This window comes from Danio rerio, chromosome 23, assembly GCF_052040795.2.
Source record: "Danio rerio strain M-AB ecotype USA chromosome 23, GRCz13ab, whole genome shotgun sequence".
Lineage (NCBI taxonomy): Eukaryota > Metazoa > Chordata > Actinopteri > Cypriniformes > Danionidae > Danio > Danio rerio.
The window spans coordinates 9235460-9261737 of record NC_141043.1 but is presented as its reverse complement, the minus strand read 5'-3'; the positions used below and the strand labels follow the sequence as shown (position 1 = coordinate 9261737).

The following is a 26278-nucleotide window of genomic DNA, read 5'->3' as shown; positions in this document are numbered from 1 at the left end:
TCTCCTCTTTTTTTGCTGACTCCCGTTTTCCTCTCATCTTTTGTGTCTCCAGAGAACTGTTCTCTCTCTCTCTCTCTTTCAGTGGTGTTTGGTGACTTTCCGAGAAAGGAAATTCCTGTTTCTGATTTTCAGCATTTACTTTGAAAGATTTTTTCCCCATCATTCGATAACAAATAAACATATAATAATAATAATAATAATAAATGAAAAAAGGGTTAGTTCACCCCCCAAAAAAATCAATAACTCACCCTTGTGTTGTTTCAATCATCTGAGGCCCCGTTTACAGTAGTACGTTTAGTTTTAAAACGGCGTTAGAATGAAATCCGCGATCCGCATCCACACTAGCGTTTCACCCAGCGTTTCTGAACAACTCTCCGTCTATGCACTGCAGCATCTACGAGAGCTGTGCTCTTTGGACTTGTTATCAATGATCTACCGCTGGATCTGATCTCACTATATTTGTTAAACATGATATTTAATTTATCTCGTTGTCTATATCTAACAACATATTCCCCGACTTTTTGAATCTATTATTTGTTGTCAGGTAGCATTTTTGGCTGAACGCAACGATAAGTTAATAACTAATGTAACCACATACATTTTGTATATTGACTGGTTGCTTGTTTTTATTCATTATAATGTATTGTATGTTATACTTTTGTAATGGCCATTATTGATTTTTAAAACTTATATTCAGCAAAAGAGAAGGTTTGTTTCTTATTTTCAATGAATATGAAAGGAGGCAGTGGTTTTGTATAAATATGCATACAGTGTAGATGACGCTCATATATATATGTAGCTAAACAATGTCTCAACATTTCTGCTGTCTGTTAAGTTGTCAATATCAGAATAAAAATAGGCAGTTCATTCATAAATCATGTTTTCATTTTATTGTTAAGATTACTGGCGAGGCAGTGGCGCAGGTAGGTAGTAGGTAGTGGCGCAGCAAGAAGGTCGCTGAATCAAGCCTCGGCTGGGTCAGTTGGCTTTTTGTGTGGAGTTTGCATGTTCTCCCTGCGTTCGTGAGGGTTTCATCCGGGTGCTCCGGTTTCCCCCACAGTCCAAAGACATGCGGTACAGGTGAATTAGGTAGGTTAAATTGTCCATAATGTATTAGTGTGAGTGAGTGTGTGTGAATGTTTCCCAGAGATGGGCTGTGGCTGGAAGGACATCCGCTGCGTAAAAACGAGCTGGATAAGTTGGCGGTTCATTCCGCTGAGGCAAGGATTATTAAAGGGACTAAGCCCACAAGAAAATGAATGAATGAATGAATTTTTAATTGCTTAGTTAGTACAGTAAGGTCTGACTTTGCTTGGACACAAGTTATCTGGAATGGCAAAGAAAGCATTCTTGCAGGACTCCCAGAGTTCATCAAGATTTTTTGGATTCATCTTCAATGCCTCCTTCTTTATCTTACCCCAGAGATGCTCAATAATGTTCATGTCTGGTGACTGGGCTGGCCTTGACCTTCTTTGCTTTCAGGAATTTTGATGTGGAGGCTGAATTATGAGAAGGACACACAAATGTCTTGAAACAGCAGGCTGTTGATGTCATTCACTCTGCAGATCTCTTGCAGACCCCTTTACTGAATGGAACTCCTAACCATGATTTTTCCATTACCAAACTTGATTGGTTTCTGTGAGAATCTTGGGTCCATGCGAGTTCCAATAGGTCTTCTGCAATATTTCTGATGACTGGGATGCAGCTCAACAGATGATTTATTGGAAAAAAAAATCTGCCACTTTTCCAAATGATCAACTAAAAGTCAAGTTCTAATTTGTTGCTCTTACAACTGGAATCTACAACAAGATTTTTGTCAGTAAGTGTATGAGGGAGCTCTCAGAGTTCATCTAAAATATCTTCATTTGTGTTCTAACGATGAACAAAGGTCTCTGCAGACTGGAATAACATGAGAGTGAGTTATTAACAACAGATTGTTAATTTTTGGATGAACTAATCCTTGATGTATAGTTGAAAGAAGCATCTCCCCAAGGCTACATTTATTTTAAATAAAAATATAGTAAAATGGTAAATTATTAGTATATATTTCATTAAATAAGTCATAAGTAGGAATGCAATACTAATTTAATAAAACTAGTAAATAAATATAAATCATTAAAATTAAATATAATCATATTTGTTACTGATAAATCCATATTCTCTGTACATGACATCTTTTTATGGCAATATCTCTTAAAAAAAACATCTATCACTCTCCTTTTTTTCTTCATGCATGTATCAATGGTGCCAAACTCATGTCATATGTCATTGCACAGAGCATAACGTGTTAAGCGTTTTGTTTAATTCATCACAAGCAAACCCTCTTCTCACGAGTGGCAGTATGAATAAGTCATGATGATCACAGTGCAATCACACAAGTGTTCAGTCTCTCTCGCTTTTCTCGCTCTTTCTCTCTCTCTCAGCACGTCTCATTAAATATGCTATACTAAAAGCATCTCATGTGTCCGCCTGGGTCTGTGTATGTGGGTATGTGGCCTTTATGGATATTTGTATGCATGTGTTAGTTTGTGTGCACGCATGAGTGTGTTTATATATTGTACAATATTTGTGAGTGGTCCCCACAAATGTATTAATACCAGTAGTTTTTGACCTTTTTCTGGTCCCATGAAAAAAAAAAACACCTTATGAATCATAGAATACAGTACTTGAAAATGTAAAACTGTGTGATGTATTCTGTCAGGGTTGTGTTTAGAGGGAGTTTTGTAAGAGGAGGATGTAATACACAGTCTAAACTGTAAACAAAATATTACAGCTATAGGATGTCCCCATTAAACTTAAAAACCCAACTGTGTGTGTGTGTGTGTGTGTGTGTGTGTGTGTGTTCTCACCCTGCAGTGGCAGTATGTGGTTGCTGTGGATCATGATGCTGAGCTGCAGCACTAGTTGAGGTGCGCTCTTCAGGAAAGCCTCCAGCAGACGCAGCATGTTGATGTCAGCGCTCTCGAACATCAGGCGCCAGTAGAAATGACGCTGACCCGGGCCACCATGCCAGCGACTTTGCACACCCAGGTACAAGGTGTGGACGTACCTAGAGACACAAGAGAAGAAAAATGTAAAGAGATTGTTTAGATATGCCAATTCAAGGTCAGGTGAAGAATTTGTTAGTAAATAGGGACTGGAATAAACACTTGTCAAGCAGCAAATGTGTTGGGGACTTGGTATACAGTACTTTATGTTCCAAGATTTTGCCGTTGTCAGCCCCTAATTGTGTAATAGTTTACCTCTTTCTACGGGGATAACAGAATAGAAACTTCACCGGTAACACTTTATTTTAACCCTTTTACCGCCTGCTCTACCAAATTGTTGACCATATTTTGACTGTTGTAAATAATTACTGTTAAAGTCCTTTAAAGAATGTTGTAAACAAAAAAAAACAAAAACAAAAAAAAAAAAACAAGAAAGCATGTTAAATGAGAATCTAAAATATTCTATGGCAAACTTCAAAGAAATAAAAATGATTTAGCATTCAGAAATGGTTTATTTTGAATATATTTTAAATAAATTGATCTTACACTTAATTTTTTTTATTTTTAAAGTATTTGTGTTAATTGCGGTACTTTTAGCATAAACTGACATATCAACCATTTGGTAGAGGTTGATATTTTAGAAATTATGGGATGTGTCGAAAAAAGTGCATTGAATGTGTTAAATAGCGACATTAGGAGCTCAGAAATGCAATCAAACTCAAAATATACTTTGTGTTTGCCAGATTTTGTTATAATATATATATATATATATATATATATATATATATATATATATATATATATATATATATATATATATATATATATATATATATATATATATATATTTTTTTTTTTTTTTTGATATTTTTTGATAATACTTTTTATTTGAATTATTTTGACAAAATTTGTCTTAATCACTTGATTTGGACAACCAGAATATTTAATAATGCAGTTCAAATTTGACAAGTACCTTAATAATGTTTAATAATAATAATAATAATAATAAATTACACAAGCAGCAAAACATAATTGTCAAATTTGACAAGTACCTTAATAATGTTTAATAATAATAATAATAATAAATTACACAAGCAGCAAAACATAATTGAAATAATTTGAGTTATGAGAATAAAACACAAAATACTGAATAAGAATGCATGGAGAATATATAAATATTTAATCTGCTAATGATGTTTTGACATGGGAAGCTCATGATAAGTGTGTTTTCAGTGTCTCAAAGCGACTCTGTTCATAGTAAATGATCCACATGAATTTCATCTCTGAAAGTGCTTTAAACTTGAGCCACTTACAATGGCCATTTGAGAAGGCCTAGCTTGTAATGAGAACGCTTTATAAATCTGCTGTGGCCATCAACAGAGAAGCATTTCAAAATTACGGCAAGTTTTCTACCAAAATAAAACTGTGGTGTTTCAAAGCTGATTCTCAAAGCACAAAAAAGCATAAATAACAGTTTTTCAATCTAATCGTTTTTATACAAAATAACTTAAAAAAATTATATAAAACTTTTAGAAGAACAGTTATTATGTACAGAGCAGAAAACGAAATATATATTTTACAGGCAGTTAGGCTTTTTAAAAAATATATAAATATAACAGTCATCAAAATAGGGCAAAACAAGCTACAAAAAAAAAAAAAAAAAATCTAAGACAATGCATGAAACTGTAGAAAATGAGGGCTTATACAATTTAACTGATGACCTAAACAAGGAACAGGTGAGCGCAATCAATGAAACAATGATTTACATTTTGAAAATGGAAACACAGAAAACAGAAAACAAACTACAATTAAAAGTCCAAGAAAATAGAAACTAAAACAAAAACTGAACATGATAACAACAGCAATAATAATAATAATAATAATAATAATAATAAATAATAATAATAATAAATAATAATAAAATAATAAAAATTATATAAAAAATAAATAATAATAATAATAATAATAATAATAATAATACATAAAGTAAATCTAGTAAAGAGTTTACAGCTTTTCCCCCTCTAATACAACTAAATAGTTTACTGTATAAAAAGGCCCAATAATTAAGTGTTTTTACATCATCAGGATCTGCGTAAAAGCAGCAATATGCATACTCATGAAAAGATAAACAAATAAACAATTTTTAAAAACAATAGCAGATGTGATTTATCATCCAATCAGACACATCATGGTCCAATTATTTTGTTTGTATTTGCCACATTAAGAAGTGACAGATCAATTTACCATCAAGTTTGACTGGAAACTCAACAACAGTTTATTCCTCTTAAAACCTTTTAATTCTATTATTTATTCTGTTAATTCCACACAATTATTTGCCCAGCTGTCAGCTAGTTATACTATACAGCAATCTAACATTGAACAGACTTTAAAGTACATTCTTACTTTTTTGTGATTTCTAATTCATTTATTCAAATCAAGTATTTAATTAATTGAGCAACATGCTGTGTATTATATGGTTCCAAACAAATGCCTTAGGGTAAAAAAGCTGAAAACCAATTCCCGCAGAGGAGATTTTAGTTAACATTAGTATTTACATATTCATAAAGTTAGATATTTGGACTAGAAAGAAAACAAAATCGAAGTAAGAAAGGCATTTTTACAGTGAAAATTAAAAGGTTTTTTGACATCTTTAGCTTTAATTAAAACTGTAGTGTGTTTCCTGTGACTTCCGATAAAATGAATGAATGATGCAAGCATTAAATGTTGTTACATCTCCATTATCTCCATTCAATAATAATGCATTTTTATCTAATACATTTCCATTATATTCATTTTTTCATTTTTTTTTCACCACAGCAGAATGAACCACCAACTTATCCAAAATATGTTTTACACAGCGGATGTCATTTTAGCTGCAACCCATCACTGGGAAACACACTCATTTACACACTATAGACAATTTAGCTCACCCAATTCACCTATATTTAATTTAATTTAATTTAATTTAATTTAATTTAATTTAATTTAATTTAATTTAATTTAATTTTTGGGAGGAGAGTTTTTTTTTTTATTTGTCTGTCCTGACAAAAATCCTTTAAAATCATAAAATATGGAGTTACTGTAGGGATATTCAGGTGTACAGCGGGTTGAATGGTGAGTGAGTGAGTGAGTAAGTGAGAGAGGTCTAGTATTAAACTATCTGAAAACAAGCTTTGGCACAGCTGAGTGAACTGACTGTCAAAGTGCCCATCACAATATGACACCAGCAGAGTGGCACTGAGGTCTTTTCACCTGTCAGCAGCTTTTGGCAGGAGAAGAAAAGGACACAACCTGATACTGTATACATAAAGTCACACACATGCACGCACACTCACACACACACGCATGCGCACATGCATACACACACATGAAGGCACAGTACAATGATGTTAAAGTCAAAGTTAACAAAGACCATTCCCCCCTTTTTAGTTAATGTTGCATTTTTTTTTTATTTGATTCAATATCTCTCTTAGGGTGCTTTCACACCTGCCTGATTTAGTTCGCTTGAATCGCACTAGAGTTTGTTTTCCCTCTTGGTGAGGTTCGTTTGAGCAGGTGTGAATGCAGATCAAAAAAGCGTACTGAGACCTGCTTAATGAGGTGGTCTTGGTACACTTTCAAACAAACCCTGGAGCGGTTCGTTTGTGGTGAGAATATGATCCGAACTAAAACAGAACCAACCGCAAAATGTACTGCGCCTTTTGGATTAATCCAGCTGCCATAGCCCAATGCACTGTGCATTATGGGATATGGAGGAAAAATATTTGTTGACAGTGCTTTACCAACAGAGAGGGGGAGAGGGAAAAACATTACCTGATGGATCGTTGGTAATATTTCCACAAGATGACCATGTTGCAGTTTAGCTAAATTAATTCACAGCTCCCCCTGAAGTGACGAGCGATGCATTAAACACTGTTTTCCAGCCGCAGCCGCAGCCGCGCTTCATTCTAGAAATGTATAGTTTGTCTAAAGCAGGGATACAATCATCAGCGCAGTCGTCCCTCCCTAGTACAAAGTGACAGTTTGTGTCTGCCGATTTGTTTACTTGCGAGAATTCAGTGGCATTTTCCCGCATGTGAATTCGGACTAATCGGTAAGCAGTCTAGGAACTATTTTTAACAACATCTGGCCAATAAGAGATGTGGATTTTGTCACATGACTGCATTTTGGTTCTTTTCAACTGGTTCAGACCAAAGCCAGCAGTGTGGTGTGAAAATGACACAAAGACGGCAGCAAATGCAACAATGTATCATTTATGTCCCTTGGTCTGGACCAAATAAAGTGAACTACAGATGTGAAAGCACCCTCATTTTTTATTAATTAACTTTAATTAACTTTAGTGATGCTTTTCACATTTCAATAGATTTATCTAAACAATCCTTAAATTCAACTGATTCAATTGAAGGATTTTCAGATTTAGCTGAATTCAGTGAAGAATTCTTGATGTTCTTTATTATTTAATCCATTTTATCTTCTTATTCAGACTGAATTGAAAGCAGTTTCTTCCTCTTTAGGCAATCTTTAGATTACTTTCTCAAATACACTGAAAAAAACAACAACGATTAATTGGATTTACTTAATTCTTTTTAACAACATACGCTTATTCTGAAAACGTACTCCTGTCTACATTTCTAGAGATCACAAATTTTGTAGGCAGATGTACATATGGCTGCATATCGACATTAAAATGAACGCTGTGACGCGCATGATGTCGTTCCTTTTCAGGCTTACCAGTTGACTGTTTAGCTCTGTGTGGACTGCTTTCCCACTGGTACTAGTTTGTTTGGTGGCTAACGCCGTCAGTTGACAGTTGCTAATGGTGGATTTACGCGAGAAGAGCAGGCACAAATGGCACTCGCGAGAGAAATTTGAGATCTGAAAAAGCGTACACAGCAGCCTCAGGTGTACTTGCTAAAACAAAAACTTTAAAAAAAGTACCTCCTGGTACTCCAGAAATGTATATACTTAGTAGTACATTTTCAAAATGAGCCTGATTTGTTTTTTTTAAGGCAAGTGGTTGCAACCAATTTATATGGACTGAATATTAACAAACAAATAAGTTGAACATTACTAAATTTAATTTATTTGTGTAAGTTCAGCCCATATAAATTGTTTACAACAAGTTATCTTAAAAAGTAAGTAAATCCAATGAATCATATTTACTTCTATCTAATACATACTTACTATCTAATTACTTTCTTAGTGTCAGGATCACATTTCACTCGATTCAACTGAATATCAACAAATATTGATTCCAGTGAAGGATTTTTAAGATTCATTTGAGTCCAGTAAAATAATTATGAATCTCATCTTAATCAATATTATTGAATCTTCTTTTAAAGTTGATTTTTTTTAAATTTAGAATTTTTTTTAAATTTAGATTTGTTCAATGATCATTCATTACATATTTTTATTAGTCAGTTTATCAAATTATTATTCAGATATTCAATATTTCTTTATTTTTATTATACTCGCTCAAATCAAATTAAACCAATTCTATCTCTTACAGAATTTTCTGCCATGAAACCCTATGCACAAGCAGGCTGATAGGTCACCTAATCTGCTCCTGCATCATCATTAACTACATGGCGCAAAAGATTGGTTGCTGTTGCTTCTGCAGCCAATAAGCTTGCTCCACATCATTTCCAATGGTCAACCTCATTCTACACTGCTGTGCTACACTGCATTTTTATAGACCTTCCTCCACCCCAGCTCCACCTGTGTTTAGATCTGCTACGGGGGTTACATATAGTTGAAACCAGAATTATTAAACCCCCTTTGAATTTATTTATTTATTTAATTTTTTTTTTTTATATTTTCCAAATGATGTTTAATAAAGCAGCTAAATTTTGTGTATGATAATATATTTTTTTCTTATTTACTTTTCTGGAGAAAGTCTTATTTGTTTTATTTCGGCTAGAATAAAAGCAGTTTTAATAAAAAAAAAAAAACATTTTAAGGTCAAAATTGTTAGCCCCTTTAAGCTATATATTTTTTGATAGTCTACAGAACAAACCATTGTTATACAATAACTTGCCTAATTACCCTAACCTGCATAGTTAACCTAATTAACCTAATTAAGCCTTTAATGTCACTTTAAGCTGTATAGAAGTGTCTTTAAAATATTTTGTAAAATATTATTTACTGTCATCATGGCAAAGATAAAGATAAAGTTATTAAAAATGAGTTGGTAAAACTATTATGTTTAGAAATTTGTTTAAAAAAATCTTCTCTCCGTTAAACATAAACTGAGGAAAAAAAATAATAAACAGGGCGTTTAATAATTCTGACTTTATATATTATGTTTGCAGCAGCAGTGTGTTGTATTGTCAGATGGCATGTCTGTGTACTGCATACTGACAGTAACAGGTCTCAGTACTTGCTCTGCCTTAATAATCAAAGCAGCAGCAGAGATCTTTGCCATCAAGACCAAACACATCAACATTGCCATAAACATATTCATAACCATACTAAATCCCGAGAGTGGTCATGACAGAAATTTAATAATTCACTGTCGCGTCACAGCAAGAAGGTCGCTGGTTCGAGTCCCGGCTGGACCAAGTGGTGGAGTTTGCTAGTTCTCTCCATGTTTGCGTGGCTTTCCTCCAGGTGCTCCGGTTTCCCCCACAGTCCAAAGACATGCGCTTTAGGTGAATTTAATAGACTAAATTGCCCATAGTGTGTGTAAATGAGGGAGTGTATAATTGTTTTTCAGCACTGGGGGTTTACAAGTTAGTGCACTTTGAGTGCTGGATTGCATCTGGAAGTGCATCTGCCACAATAAACAAATAAATAAATAAATAGATAAAAAAAAATATCAGAGTAATTGGTGGTTCATTCTGCTGTGGTGAGTGGAAACTGAGTGAATTTTGAAATAGAACATATTAAATTCTCAGTTTCAGTCTATGTCCTGAAATTCATTCTGTTCAGTTAAACGCTTAAACAATGATTAAACACTTAATTTCAGTTGAATATTTTTGAAGTAAATGGATTCTGATAAAAATTCTATAATGTATCTTTTTCCAGTTCTTTTTTTTTTTCTCAACTGACTTCTGAAATAAGACGTTTTCAATTAAAGAATACAGTCATACATTCTCATGTACTTAATCCTGTTCTCATTTTCTTTCTCCTTCAACCTCTCTCTCTCTATCCTTCTCTCTCACCCTCTTTCAAATCTCAGCTCAATCCAGCTTCATGCCAGCTGCATTATCTAAAGGCTGCAGAAGAGTCCTTCATCCTGAGTTTTACACTTCCAGTCGGCAACGGGAAGCATTTCTTCATGCTTAACTATGATAGGCGGTGAGGGCCAGAGATTGTGTTTCATGTCCCTCTCTGATAGGCTAAAGGTTTTAAGGGAACTGAGCCTGCATGGCACTACAGGAGGTTTCCAGAAGATCCATTGCCAAGTGTTCCATGTGAAGCGAATGGGAATAGTTTTGTATCTATGAGAGGGAGAGAAAAAGAGAAAGGCAAGGCCAAACGCGGAGACATGCCAAATACCACACAAAAACCATAAACAATATGCTTGAATTTGTGCTGTTTGTTTATGTGCGTGTTTGTATGGTGTCTCCGGCAGACATTTAGCCAGAATGTGAGCTCCAGCACATCCATTATCAAATGAATTAATCTTGAGGTCTCCAGTGTACTCTGGAGTGGTTTGGAGTGACGGAACCTAAGAGAAAAAAAAAAAAAGATAGAGACAGAAAACCACCACCGATGTGGCCAGAATCTATTTTTCTACATCTGTACCTCAGGTTTTTTTTTTTTTTTTTGGGAGAAATGAGAGTTGGTTTGTCATTGAACTGTTGCAGTGAGGCTGACATAAAGGACAGGTAGCGGTGAAAAAAACTGCAGATGAACCTGAGAGAAGAGTTTAAGACAGCCAAGCTTTACAGTATGAAGGACTTTAATTACATTGCGCATTGATTTTGGCATAATGAACCCTGATTACTTTATATACAAGGAGAGCAGGGAGTTCTGTAAGAGGAACCGGAGAGAGAGAGAGTGAAAGAGAAAGTGTGCATGTTTGCGTGTGGCTAATTTCTCCTCTGCAGTAATTAGCACCGCTGTCCCCGTTGAGACCGCCATGGAGTATTCTTGTCTAACATGCTTACAGTCAACATTGTTTAATGCTGTCTCTGTATTTCAGCCGTAAACTGCATTATTATCGCCTGCCTATTAGCAGATGTGCCATCTGCTGCATGGAATGAAGGACGCGTGATTCACTTAAGGAATTCTCAGATTCAGTGGATTACATTGAGAATGTACAACAAATTCAGTTAAAGGATTTTTTTTTATGCGTATATAAAAGCGATGTCTTGTTTGAATTGAGCTAAATGTATCTTTTGGGTACATGTTTGCTCTAACATTACATTCTTTATTTGTTGAAGATATTGTAGATTTTTTTTGAAAATGAATGAATGTTGAGATCAACAAGTGATTTCCATTATATATATATATATATATATATATATATATATATATATATATATATATATATATATATATATATATATATATATATATATATATATATATATATACAGTGGATAAAATAAGTATTGAATTTGCCCTGGTAAAAGGAGCTGTTGACATAAAATTTACCCAGATTTTGTAAAATAAATAAATAAATGAATAAATGAATAAATAAATAAATAAATAAATAAATAAATAAATAAATAAATAAATAAATAAATAAATAAATAAATAAATAAATAAATAAACGAATGAATGAATGAATGAATAAATACACAAATAAACAAATAAACAAACAAACAAACAAACAAACAAACAAATAAATAAATAAATAAATAAATAAAGAATGGATGGATGGATGGATAGACAGACGGACGGACGGAGGAATGAACGAATGAATGAATAAATAAATAAATAAATAAATAAATAAATAAATAAATAAATAAATAAATAAATCTGAATTTCAAGTGTAACAACAAGGAGAAAAAACTGAACTACTGATGTGTATATAATAACTTGTATGAAAAATTGAGTAATTTGTAATATATAATATGTATGGAGAATAGAGTCGCATGAATTGCTCAGATGTGATTTTTCACCCAGACATCAAGAGAGTTAAAAATCTTGATGATTCTGTAAGTCGCTATTATATTCTCTACCCTTTATTTTTATTATGGATTCAGGACAGGTGATTGTCTGGGTCATTCACTCAGCTTTATATTCTTTTCTGAAACCAATAATACAGTACTTTTTTGGCTGTGTTTGGGACCATTGTCTTGTTGAAATGTATACACACGGAATTCCTCTTGATCATCTGGTAAGGTAGGCATTGAGACTAAAACAGCTAATATTAATTTACACTAATGAGAGGTAGAAGATTGCTTTCTTACTACTGAGATATTCCAACTGCTGTCTGGACTTTTCATGACTTTTTACACCTCCTTTCTTCATGTGTTCAATTGATTTTTCCTGTGTCATTCCATTTTATGATATATAATTTTTCTAAACTAATTTGTTTTGTTTTGTTTGTACAGTTTGCATGGATCACTTTAGCTGTTATTGGCATCTGGTGAACATTTCAAGTCGACAGCACCTTTAGAAGTATTTATTTATTTATTTTTTTAAATCTCAAATCTCAAGTCTCATTTCTCATATTCGCATTATATAATTACATTGTTTATTTTTCCGCATTGTTATTTTTATTCAGTAAATCTGAAGATTCTTATGTTGGGTAAAATAAATTGTAATAATTCCGTTGAATATATCTAAAATTCAGTGATTTAAATGAATAAACTTTTATGCTTAAAGTCCTGCTAGTCCTGCTAGTTCTGCTTCATTGTAAAAAACACTGGAGACACCACACCATAAATAAAATGAAACAAATCAATAAAACAAAAGAGTATCTTTAAACGTAAGATAAATTTTTATCACTTTTTTTTTAATAGTTGGACTGAACTTGGAAAAATATGTTTGGTGCAATTGGCCTGGAACACAATGAACTCTTTTCTTAACTACAGAGTGGGCCATTTATATGGATACACCTTAATAAAATGGGAATGGTTGGTGATGTTAACGTCCTGTTTGTGGCACATAAGCATATATTTTCAAGTCGGCCATCTTGGATAAACTTTTGTTTTTTTCAATTGGAAGAGGGTCATTTGACACATCAAACTTATTGGGAATTTCACAAGAAAAACAATGGTGTGCTTTGTTTTAATGTAACTTTATTCTTTCATTAGGTATTTCCTAGTTTCTGACCACTTATAAAATGTGTTCAATGTGCTGCCCATTGTGTTAGATAAAAAAATGCAACCCTCTTCTCCCACTCTTCACAAACTGATAAAAACCAATGATTAAATGATTAAAACCAGGCACACCATTGCAGTTATTTATTTGTATATTAATAATAATAATAATAATAATAATAATAATAATATTTATAATAATAATAATAATAATAATAATAATAATAATAATAATAATAATAATAATTAATTATTATTTTTATTAATAATAGTAATACTACTACTACTACTACCACCAATAAAAATAATATTAATGTCCTTCAATCTTAGTTCAACAGCTCAAATCTGGTTTAAAAATGTTAATTCATGAAAATAAAAATCTTATATTAGAAACTTTATAGCATTTTTTTATTTATTTTATATTTCTTTTTATCAAAAAGGGCTACACTCAGAGGCGTATCATCTTCCAAAACATCTTGTATGGTTTATAACTGCATTAAATTTCACCATTCGAAGGGTTCCTTATGATATTCCAACCACAATATCAAATATACATAAGACATTTTTAATGCAGAAATGTCCTTGAGATGTTGCAATACATTGCAGAAAGCAACTACAATGTATACAACATGAAAGATGCATAAGTAGTGTCAAGAAAGACTCAGTTTTCATTTCTTTGCTCACTGTGGTGATACTCTGGCATGCGTTCAAGTGCTCTTCATCTATCTCTATCAATATTGCATCTGCAGTGGCTTGTTTCCAGGAGTCTGGAGGCCCCTGACAGTGAGGGACCCCGGGGCTCTAGCCCCATTGGCTCCATCTATAATCCGCTCTTGCTTAAACTGCATGACCTGCTTTTTCATAGGAAGCAGAGAGAGAGCGAGGTGGTGTGGGCTTTCAGGGTGGCAGAGAAATAAACACTTGTGCCAAACTGTGAACGTCTGGAATCAAAGAGCACATTGAATGCCTTTCAGACACTCTGACTTCAAAATATCTCAAGTGTGTGCATATTTGTGCAAAATGCATGTGAGCAAGAAAGCAGATTTATTAAATTAGATCCGAAACCTTAATATTATCCAATTTTCATATATGACAAATTGTTTGAAAGTAGTCAATTGCATTTCATAAGGATTTCATGGCCCTTATTTATAACTCAAATTATAGCCCTTGAAGATTAAACAATTCATCTTTGGGGACAATCAATCAATCAATCAATCAATCAATCAATCAATCAATCAATCAATCAATCAATCAATCAATCAACCAATCAATCAATCAAGCAATCAAATTTTTCATAAAAAAATCTTTAAGATTTCTTTAACATCTCTAAACATAATAGTTTTACTAACTTATTTCTAATAACTGAGTTATTTTATCTTTGCCATGATGACAGTAAATAATATTTTACTAGATATTTTTCAAGACGCTTCTATGCAGCTTAAAGTTATATCTGAAGGCTTAACCGGGTTATGTTTACTAGGCAGGTTAGGGTAATTAGCCAAGTTATTGTATAACGATGGTTTGTTCTGCAGACTATCAAAAAAATAACAAATAAAAAATTGCTTAAAGGGGCTAATAATTTTGTCCCTAAAGTGGATTTAAAAAAAAAAAAAAAACTGCTTTTATTCTAGCCGAAATAAAACAAATAAAACTTTCTCCAGAAGAAAAAAATATTATACTGTGAAAATGTCCTTGCTCTGTTAAACATCTTTTAAGGAATATTTAAAAAAGAAAATATAAAATTCAAAGGGGGGCGAATAATTCTGACTTCAACTGTGTAACATTTTATTACAATTTAAAAATTTTCTATTTTCTATTTCAATGTATTTTAAATTGTCATTTGTTTCTGCGATGCAAAACTTAATTTTCAAGACTGTAACCTCAGATTATGTCGCGCTATCTTTCAGAAATATTACAATACAGAAAATATCAAAAATCATTTATCATAACTCAATTAAGAGAAAATGGATTTATTCCATGGCCTGGTTTAAATTGTTGATTCAGAAAAACTGGAAGGTGCAATAAATTGTCAGTGTTGACATGTCACATATACATTTTAATGGGGAAAAGTGTAACAGTCAATATGGAAATGAAGCCCCACCTTCTAGTACAGGAACCAGTCCTTGATGGCTAAAGACTCTGTGGAGAAGGAGCTCAGACTAGACTTGATCGCAGAATGTATGTATGTATGTATGTATGTATGTATGTATGTATGTATTTATTTATTTATTTATTTAATATCTCAGGTTCTTCTGGTTGCATTTTCCAAATTTTCATTGCTAATCTTAAGCCAATTGTAATCAATTATTTTGGATCAATTTGGAATTTTCCCCAACCATTGCAGAGCCTGGGGGATCAGAGTAAGCACTCCAGCTTGGTCCCACCCTGATCCAGTTTCTGCAGACTTTGTGTGATTAAAATATTTAGAAATAAAACTAAAGAGACGGCTGTTGTTTAACTTTATTGGTGATTCCTAATATGAAATTCAATCGAAAGCTTGTTCTGCTTGAGAGGTGTTTCAAAGATGGCTGCCAAGAAAAATGACTTGCCTTAAAGAGACTTTAGTGTTGAAAGTCAAATCAAAGTTCTAAATTAATGTGCTTCTCCCAAACATTAGTTGTAACCATAACAACTCAGTAACAGTCCAGAGGGTTCACTCCTCTGTGTAAACTGAAGGATGTCTGCTTCAGCAGGAGCCTGTGGAGATTAACCGTTTCAATAATATACTCAAAAATATTTGCGAAGATGCAGATAATGCATTTTGTTGAGAGTTGAGGATGAGTAATAATGCACAGCAATTCATTGATTGTCCCTTACATAGAAGGCATGTGAATCAATGTTACTTTTAATGAGTATGTGTCTTTGCTAAACGAAAACAATAATTTATTTTTAAAAGTGCTGACCTCAAACTATTTTGTGCATACATTTATTCAATCAAATCGTTCTACCTTGAACTCAACACCAGACCTGAAGAAGAAATTTCATGATAATAATTATATTTTTATCATGACATGCTCTACACATCTGGTGATTTACTTCAATGTCACGAACTGCGCAAGTGAATGAGTCAATTGAAAGTGAGTCAAGGCTGTAAAAATCGAAAGCTATTCTACTTTTACTCAATATGAGCCACGTGTTAATTCAAAGGCGGCAATGAGGTTCCCTGTGACTCCATTTGCATTGCAAAGTGACGAGCAGCGTGACTAACATCTCCTGTCTATCAGCCCGTCTTCACCTTAGTCCTCCACCGTCCCAGCAGCCCCTGAGGCAGAGCTGCTGTAATTAGCGTGATTAATGCTCATATTGAGTGTGAATGAGGCCTGGGAGGTTGTCCTGGCCAGAATACACACACACTATGGTAAGCTTTTTGAAAATGTAAAATATCCACCTGTATTTTACCCACCATAATGCTTTCTGTGAATTATGGTAGTAACTTTTGTTAGATGGCACAAAATCAGTGAAGTGTTGTAGAAACACTGGGTACAATGTAATTTTTCCCTGAAATTTAAAAAATCTTCTAGAATTATAACAGTAGTATCACAAGTATGCTATTGATACTAATGTCATATTAAAATGCAGAGAGTGTCACTTATTTTATAAACGTTATAGCCAGCAGTTCCACAACAGTAACTCTCACATGGTCGCCCACTGAAGCTAAGCAAGGCAGCACCTGGTCAGTACCTCGATGTAAGACTACATGGAAAAAACAGGATACTGCCGGAAGTGGTGTTAGTGAGACCAGCAGGGGGTGCTCAACTTGGGGTCTGTGTTGCAAGACGCAAATAGACATCCTGCAGTGCAATAAGCATGTATAAGGTGATACGAATGACGCAATTCGCTCAAATGAAGTGACGCGAGTTGACCGTTTCGTGCCAATTGCTCGAGTTGGAAAATCTGAACTACAGCAGACATTCGGGCTGCATCAACCAATCAGGAGCTTCCTCTTGTAGGAGAGTGATTATGACGTAGTGCCTGATGTTGGTGTCCTGAGGGGAAATCCTCTTGCCGACACCGGACAACAGTTCATTAAACTGGGCTCGGCTCAGTCTGAAGCACCTCTGAAAGCGTCTATCATCCAGGTATATTTTCTGGAGGAGTTATTGAGAGCTGGGTGGACTAGCCGAAAGAACCTACGCTGTTTTTCAGCCTTCCTAAAGCACATAAACCACAGCTACTCTCTCAATAAAATCCATGCTAGCCATTTAGCACTGAAGCTAGAGTCATGGGGCAGACAGAAGCCTTGTCCATGATGTGAATTCGCTTCTATTGCAGACATCCCAAGTCTCCCGGAAGTTCTAGGAGCATCCCGCAAATGCATAGAGACTCCCGGATGCCTGCAAATGAATGATTATCTTCTGTAAATCTCGCATCTCCCGCCCGATCCTTGAATACATTGCACACCCCTCTCCAAACCATCCCTCCAAGGTCTTCAGAAACGTCGCAAGCAACTCACCCCCACCGCTCTTCAGGTATGTCGCGTGCAATTCACCCCCCACAGCTCTTCAGGTATGCCGCACACAACTCAGCCCCCACCGCTCTTCAGGTATGTCGCGCGCAACTCACCCCCACCGCTATTCAGGTACGTCTCGCGCGCACCTGCCCCTACTCTGATATGTCGCTCACTCACAGATACCAACCCCCCTCCCTCCTTCTTCAGGCACACACTCTCCCGCAACCTCCCGCAAATCAACTCTGTATCCCCCTGGAAATGACTTTACATAACTTAGGATGTCTGCTATTGTGAAGCGAATTTGGTGTGCGAATGAAGCAAGTAAGCTCAAAATTTGAAATAAAAAATAATAATTCACGCGTATATGCATGAATAGCATGCCACGTCTTGTGTGCTTTAGACACAGCATTAGAAATTTCGATTTAGTTGCTTATGGGAGAAAAGACTAGGAATAATAAACAGCAGAAAACGGTCAAACTACAAGTGTGTTTATGACAAGAATAGCCTAATAAAATATAAAATACCAGTTTGCAACACCAAGCAGCAAAATTTGCTGTTTTTTGACCATCTAAAAAGAAATGGAAGTGAACGAGACCGGAAGTCTGAAGCCAAAAAGATTTCAATGGCTGCGTCTGCTCGTTTGTGAAGAATAAAGCTGCGTCCCAAATGGCACACTATACACTATGCACTCATGCACTATGTACTTATGCACTTACACACTCAACAGGATAGTATATGTATGTAGTGGCATCCCAAATGGCACACTAATGTTTTTTTACTAAACAGAAATTCAAACCGTTTCCCTGATGACGTTTGGCGGTTGCCAAATAAGTGAAATAAACGACCGAATTATCAAATAATACCTGCCGTGAGTATAACCACATTCACCATCGGGAGGCGCTATAATCACTCTCGTAGGAGAATTTTGCTTTCACCATCCAAAATAAATAAAGTTATTCAACATGTGCGTCCGATAGCTCCGCCCCTTCTGCTACGTAAACAAACCTGCGGTCGTTGAGTGCGTGAAGTGTCCATCATTACACACTTAATTTTAGCAGCTGAATGAGTGCATCATCCGGGTAATTAAAGTGCACTTATTTACTTATTATGAGTTTTCAGTGTGAATGCACTACTTACACTATTTATACTACAAAATGGCGTAGAATAGTGCATAAGTATGCGATTTGGCAGGCAGCTTAAGTCCAATAGACTGAATGTTAAAACAGCTTGCCACACAAACACACTAATACCAAACAGAGCCTGCCATTCCCAGGTACAGTCTTTCTCTTCTGACTGACAGAGCTCCTCTAAAAACAAGTATACAAGGACGGAGGGGAAACTCATTAACTGAGCCAAATACAGCTAATTACTCTAAACGAGGCTTTGAGTGCACAAAGTACGGAAGCAAGGAAGATGCAGCTGGTGTGCAGGGTTTTAGATGAAGAGCTTCTCTCTCTCGCTCTCATTCTCATTCACACTCTCGTCCGCACAGACATCCAGAAAACAGCTGCCGCCACATTAGAGTCTGACTGAAAGGACTTGACAAGACATTCAATGATATTATGGCTGCTTTCACATAAGGAATCAGCCAATTGTACCACAAGCGGAGTATTGAAGTTGAACGAAAGAAATCTGTTTTGATTTGAATAGGAACATCTTTTACTCAACATGTTTATCCACAGCAAGAAGCAAATATTCAATCCTTCTCGCAAGGAAATGGCACTCTCTTTAAACACACATGAGCTCTTTTACTCGTCTGGTGTGCTTTTTTGCATGTAATAAAATCACAGAAATATTATTTTGAAATTTATTTTGTTGGCTTAGATGGATGGATGGATGGATGGATGGACGGACGGGCGGGCGGGCGGGCATGCAGGCAGGCAGGAAGAGAGACAGGCAGATAGATAGATAAAACTTTCAGCAGTCTTTCTGTTAAAATTAAATATCTTCAAATAGAGTTTGTCAGATTTCCTCACTTCTGGGTACAAATTGGTCTTCAAAACTTTCCATTCCTGTTTAAGTGAATTGTTCTGTAATTGTTTCCATTCACTTAAACTTATAGCCATAATTTCTGCAATTTATCCATGATTTTACAAGGTTTAGACTTTCCTCAATCTCAGAAGAAATTAAAACCACTTTTAAGTGTTCGTGACAAAGTCTTTAAAAGTTCTTTCCTCTTTCTTATAAAATGTTATATATATTTTTATAAAAATAATACTGGGGGTGCAGTAGGTAGTGATGTCACCTCACAGCAAGAAGGTCGCTGGTTCTAGCCTCAGCTGGGTCTGTTGGCGTTTCTATGTGGAGTTTGCATGTTCTCCCCATGTTCGCATGGGTTTCCTTCAGGTACAGGTGAATTGGGTAAGGTAAATTGCCCGTAGTATATGAGTGTGTATGGATGTTTCCCAGAGATGGGTTGCAGCTGGAAAGGCATCTGCTGCGTAAAACATACGTATGCTGGATAAGTAGGTGGTTCATTCCGCTGTGGCGACCCCAGATTAATAAAAGGACTAAGCCGAAAAAGAAAATGAATGAATGAATGAATGAATATGATAGAAAGACATGCAATTTATGTTTTAGGCTATTTTTGCTGTCAGCATTTTCCTGTTCATTTACGGTATTAAAATAGTTTTACAGAGGCCATGCTTAGTTTGTTGACATGAAATAATCATGAGCAATGCATTTGCTACAGTGTTTATTTACATTTACAAATGTTAGTACAAATTAGTACTGTTCAGTAAGGAGCCGTTCACACCGAATGTGCTTTTTGCGTTTAGAGGCGCCTTTTTTGAATGATTTATTAATTTGTAATAATTGCTTATGCACCCCATGCACCTCACATTTTTGCCAATGCGCGCTGTTACATTTGCAATTGAAAAAAGTTAACTCTGGGCTGAAAAAGTGTGTTACGTCAGTCGCATTTGTTCCATTCTCTAATCAAATAAAAAGCATGGGGTTTTCCAGTGCAGGTGCCTGCACTGTTTGTGTTATCAAGACAACTATGGAGACTTTGAAGATGGAAGAGAGACTTGTGGTTGAGTTATCTGGTGCTGTATGACTTCACAAATCTTGAATAACACATTCATTCATTCATTCATTCATTTTCTTGTCAGCTTAGTTCCTTTATTAATTTGGGGTCGCCACAGCGGAATGAACCGCCAACTTATCCAGCAAGTTTTTACACAGCGGATGCCCTTCCAGCCGCAACCCATCTCTGGGAAACACACACACACAACGGACAATTTAGCCTACCCAATTCACCTCTACCGCATGTCTTTGGAATTTGGGGGAAACCGAAGCACCCGGAGGAAACCCACGCGAACGCAGGGAGAACATGCAAACTCCACACAGAAACACCAACTGAGCCGAGGATCGAACCAGCGACCTTCTTGCTGTGAGGCGAACTTGCTACCCACTGCGCCACTGAGAAGAAAAACTCATGCACAATACATTACATTAAAAGTGCACATCACTTCTTTTTTGTCAACAATAAGGCAGAGTGGTGCACCTTGTGCTTTTGGAACGTAAAAGCGTGTTCGGTGTGATCGGCCCTTAACTGTTTATTGTTAGTTCATGTTATCTCAGATCCTTTAAATTTTATTAACAGACAGAACTTTGGATGTAAATGAACATTAAAATAAATTTTAAAGTTGTATTTTTAAAGTTTTGATTCAGTATATTACGTCTATTCAATTGTATGTTTATGATAACTAATATTAACAAATTCATTCATTCATTTTCCTTCAGCTAAGTCTCTGTTTCAGAGGTCACCACAGTGGAATAAACCCCCAAATATTTTAGCATGTGTTTTAGGCAGCAGATGTCCTTTCTAGCCGAAACACGCTGGTAAACACCCATACACACTCATTCACACAAACACACACACACACACTCATACACTACAGCCAATTTAGTTTATTAAAATTCACCTACACTGCATGTCTTTGCAGTGGCGTTGCGAGGGGTGGCTTTGGGGGCTTAAGCTCCTGATTCATTGTCAAAAGCCCCTGATCTTTTGGAATATGTTGCACGTAAATAAAAATTGTTTTCTAAGTACTGAAAATTACCACATACATCACGCGCAATCCACTTAACGCAGCTTTGGGTTGGGTAATTAAATAGTCAGCTGTTCAGCAGCACCTGTTTCTACCAGCAGGTGGGAGTGGCACTGTTGTCACATGGTTTAAAAAAATTCCGCCACTGCACTTCATTCTTTCATTATTTTGAGGAGCTGAAGCTGATGAGGTAATAATACAACTCTTTCGCGAAATTGAATAGTTCTACTGATGAAGCTTAATATTTGATTTCACAGTATAAAATGTGCGTAGTTTTGGTAAAACAAAATAAATGTAATTAATAAAATGAGCATCATATCAATGTAAATATAATTAGTCAGAAAAACTGAAATTGTACTAGCTTTCTAGATATGATAAATATCAAGGCATCTGCTACTTTTGAGAGGCATATATGGAATTTCTGCTCAAGTATGAATGAAACAGGCATTACATGCATTTAAAGTGCTACAATGCCCACATCAACCCTATTTTGAGGAAAACTTGAGGAAAAAAATGCTCCTCTAAAGAAATTTGAAGTAAACATATTTCTAGCACATATATCTTTATTTTTATTTTTTGTACTATTTTTAAAACAATTGTTATTATATCAAAAATAGTAGTCTATTGAATATCAATATTTTGCAAGGTATTGAATTGAACATGTATCTTGACAACACTACACTTAAGTTAATCACTCTGTCCAAATGAACACGTGTGTAGCTTTATATCACAGTGGATAACACCTATAAGATAAATGCAAAAAGAAAAACAGAGCACCTGGAGGAAACCCACGCCAACATGGGAAAAACTCCACACAGAAATGTCAACTGACTCTCTTGCTGTGAGGCAACAGTGCCAACCACTGATTCTCTGTGCTGCCCCAATATTAAAACATATAAAACTATTGTCTCCACACACCGATTCTCAATACTGTACTGTTATGAACCAAATGTCTGTGACTTCAGTATGTTGTGACTCTCTCGTGTGTTTTGACCCGTTTGAACTCTTTCGTAATGTGAAGTGGAAAGTTCTCTGCAAGGACGCTTTATACGCCTGCAATAACTTTTAATGGAAGACATAAAGTCTTAAGAGCGAGGATGAAAGAAAGAAAACGAGCAGTTAGAAAACTGAACGGCTGCATGTGGTTTAACTAAATGAGGGTAATTATCCCATTTGAATGGAGAGAGTCCAGTTCAAGCCATGGATTCTACACTAAACCCAGGTGAGTGACTGTCTGAATGATTCAAACTGAAAATTAAACCTCCAAGCAATTACAGTACAAAGACATCATCAATATTTAGTGTTTGTGTGTGTGTGTGTGTGTGTGTGTGTGAGAGAGAGAGAGAAAGTGTGTGTTTTGTACTTAAGCTATAGTTTAGGAACAAAATGGCTCTCAGAAGAGAGTTGAAACTTAATTTGGTGACATTATTAGATGATCTAAATTGGAAAAACTATTTATAAATCATACACAGTATATCAACTCAGCATAACAGTTACAAAAACTAAAGTTAGCGCCATGATGGACAAACAAACGGACACTCTTGGGCAGAAAACACTCTGGGCTCTATTTTAATGATCTAGATGCATTGTCTAAAGCAGATGGCACAGTTTCACTTATGGCGCGTCTTAATCAACTTTTGGTATTTTAAAGACATGGAAAAACGGTTTGTGTGCCCGGCGGATGGTCTACAAGGGTTGTACTTATTCTCTTAATGAGTTATGGGTGTGTTTTGTATAATGTGCATTAAACCATTCAGAGTATCAACTGCCATTTTCTTTAGGAGTAAGTTGTGTCACGCCATGGCGCATTTGCTATTTTTCTGATTAATTGTTCATATTATTAGATAATTGTGCACTGCTTTGCATCCCTGTGTGTGTAATAAGTAATGTCCACATGTGTTTTGGACCCACATAGGAGCATGTCACTAAAATGCTCTATAAATATCAAGTAAAAACCCTTCGCAATTGATTTTATACCAGCTTTTAGTTAATCCCAAGTTCATTCTGACAACGTAGTCCCGTGGATGTTTCTGGAGACTGCGATTTATGTAGCTAGGGGTACGTATGGCTGCAATTAATTTTTTTTTTTTAAGCATACGCTGCTGGGCAGTGCTCCTCTTCGCGCTCACAGCTTACCTCAGTGTGGAGGGTTTTCTCGCCGCAACCACTTTGTCCAGCTCATCGTGTATGTCAGTGGAGTGGAGACGTGGAGAGGAGCTGACCACAACAACGGCGACGACTGTGTTTGAGTCTGGGGAGGAGCAGTTTCAGAATTCAGGTAAGACAAAAACAGAATCCAAAAAAAAAGTGAATGAGTTCATAACAGGGTGAGAACGTGGTGAAATCCGAAAACTTGGTCAAAATCAGAGGAGCGATTTTCTTTTACTGGATGGCTTTTGTAAATCGTTGCTTGGGTTTAGGGAAGGAAGCGGGCGGGCTGGCTGGCGGGTCAATCGGTAAAACCGGTTGGGTTTAGGGAAGGAGGAGGAGTGTGGGTCGGCCGATTGGCCGGTCGCCCAGTCAATCATTCAGTCAGTCAGACAGACGGTCAGTCAGACAAACGGTCAGTCAGACAGACGGTCACTCGACAGCGGCCTCCGGTGGGTTCACGTGAGAACTGTTCGTGCTCGCGAGAGACATTGGAGATGCTAAAAAGCGCATACAGCGGCCTCTCGCAGATTTGCAAAAACAAAAACTGCACAAATACGTACCTCCCGGGATGTATTTCGTGGTCTCCAGAAACGTCCTTGGGACTAAGTTTTCAGAATGAGCTTGCGTGGTTTTAATCAGTTCAATGGCATGTCAATGGTGTCCCAGGTAAAAAAAAAAAAAAAAGTGCACTAAAACTAAAATAGATTTAGTTACAACTAGAAATACACTTGAACCCTAATTTTAAACATTCATAAATATATTTAAGAATAGCTTAAAGCATAATAGTAATGTACTAAAAGAATATACAAAATGTGAAAGCCGTGTGCTAAAATACACTTTATTTAGGCATACTTAGTACACTTTTCAGTAATGTACTAAAAGTGCTCTATTTTCACACACTAATTTTGTACTTAATGTACTAAAAGATAGTATTAAGTATATGTTAAGATAAACTTAATATCATCTAAGTGCACTCAACGGTGCTATTTTGAGACACCCTGAAACTGAACTAAAATGTGCTTTTAACATACTATATCTGTATTTTAAATATATATATATATATTTACTTACAACTAGAAATACACTTGAACCCTACTTTTAAACATTTAAATATATTTATGACTAATTTAAAGTATAATAGTAATATATTAAAAGAATATACAACTTGTAAAAAAGTGTGCTAAATAATGTACTAAAAGTGCTCTATTTTCCCAAACTAATTTTGTATTTAATGTTCTAAAAAATAGTATTAAGTACATTTTAAGATAAACTTAAGTACATCTAAGTGTATTCAACTGTGCTATTATGAGACACCATGAAGCTGATCTAAAATGTGCTTTTAACATACTAAACATTTAAAGAATATTAAGCTTTCTGCAGCATTTGAATATTTCCTTATGTCGAACCGATCCAAAAATGATTCTGTAATTATGTAGATTTGCATATAAAAAAAGAGAAGTCTGCAGAAAGTCTGCAGTCATGAGAAGTCTGCAGAAAGAAACTTCTTAAGTATGATGTTTTATATATTTAACACATTGTGGGACCTCAAAGAAAAGTATAAAGTTTGTTGCCCTATTACAAAAGTATTTTTCTGTGGTGTTTTATTTCTCTTTTGAACTTGATTGGTGAAATATTTCTTGACAGATTACAATTTGACAGATTACAATGACAGATTACAATTTGTCTAACATCAACTAACATCAACAATTTCTGCTTAAAAAGTATATATATATATATATATATATATATATATATATATATATATATATATATATATATATATATATATATATATAAAGAAATGGCATCACATGGAGTACATGTTTCCTGTCCATTAGTGACAAAATGTCTGTCCTTTTCTGCCCTAATGTGGTGTCAGTGAATGCTGTGAATATAAATGCATATTTATCTGTGTGTGTGTGTGTGTGTGTGTGTGTGTGTGTGTGTGTGTGTGTGTGTGTGTGTTTTCAGGACTCAAACATTTCAACACTGCATCATTTTGAAATGATTTGAGTGAGAAGCAGTTGATGTGCCGACATCAATAGGATGAATCTATATCGACTGCGCTGAATACATTAATACACAAATGCCTCTCTGTCATGCAGACAGCAGGCAGCAGAGTCGGAAAAAAGTGTCCAGCCCTCCTGCGGTAAGTCAAGCACACACCTGCACAGCTCCATGAATAACAACATTACGCCCTTACTGCAAACCACAGTCATTTTGTTTCTGACAAAGCAATGACTGTCATTCATCTCTAACAGCATATTGACATTTCTCTGCTTGACAGCCTGATGACCAGTGAAAATGAGCAGAATCACAAATTTAACAAACCTAAAAATGAATCAGCATTAAACATTTGTAATGTTCAAATGACATCTAGTAAACATTGAATAAAAGAATGATACATGATGTTTT

General features: G+C 35.3%; 1 protein-coding gene across 2 annotated transcripts in view; it reads right to left on the bottom strand.

Annotated features, from left to right (window-relative positions):
* Positions 1 to 26278, bottom strand: part of xkr7b (XK, Kell blood group complex subunit-related family, member 7b) — a 146379-nt gene that overhangs the window by 18825 nt on the left and 101276 nt on the right. Inside the window, exons 1-2 of one of the 2 annotated variants that reach the window (NM_001012253.3) lie at positions 6801 to 7073; positions 2850 to 3049 (exon numbers count right to left, since the gene is read on the bottom strand). In NM_001012253.3, the coding sequence (NP_001012253.3) occupies positions 2850 to 3049; positions 6801 to 6838 (238 nt within the window). In that variant the 5' untranslated portion in view covers positions 6839 to 7073. Of the gene's footprint in view, positions 1 to 2849; positions 3050 to 6800; positions 7074 to 26278 lie in introns of those variants that run through there. The other variant, XM_087305633.1, reaches the window with a different exon arrangement.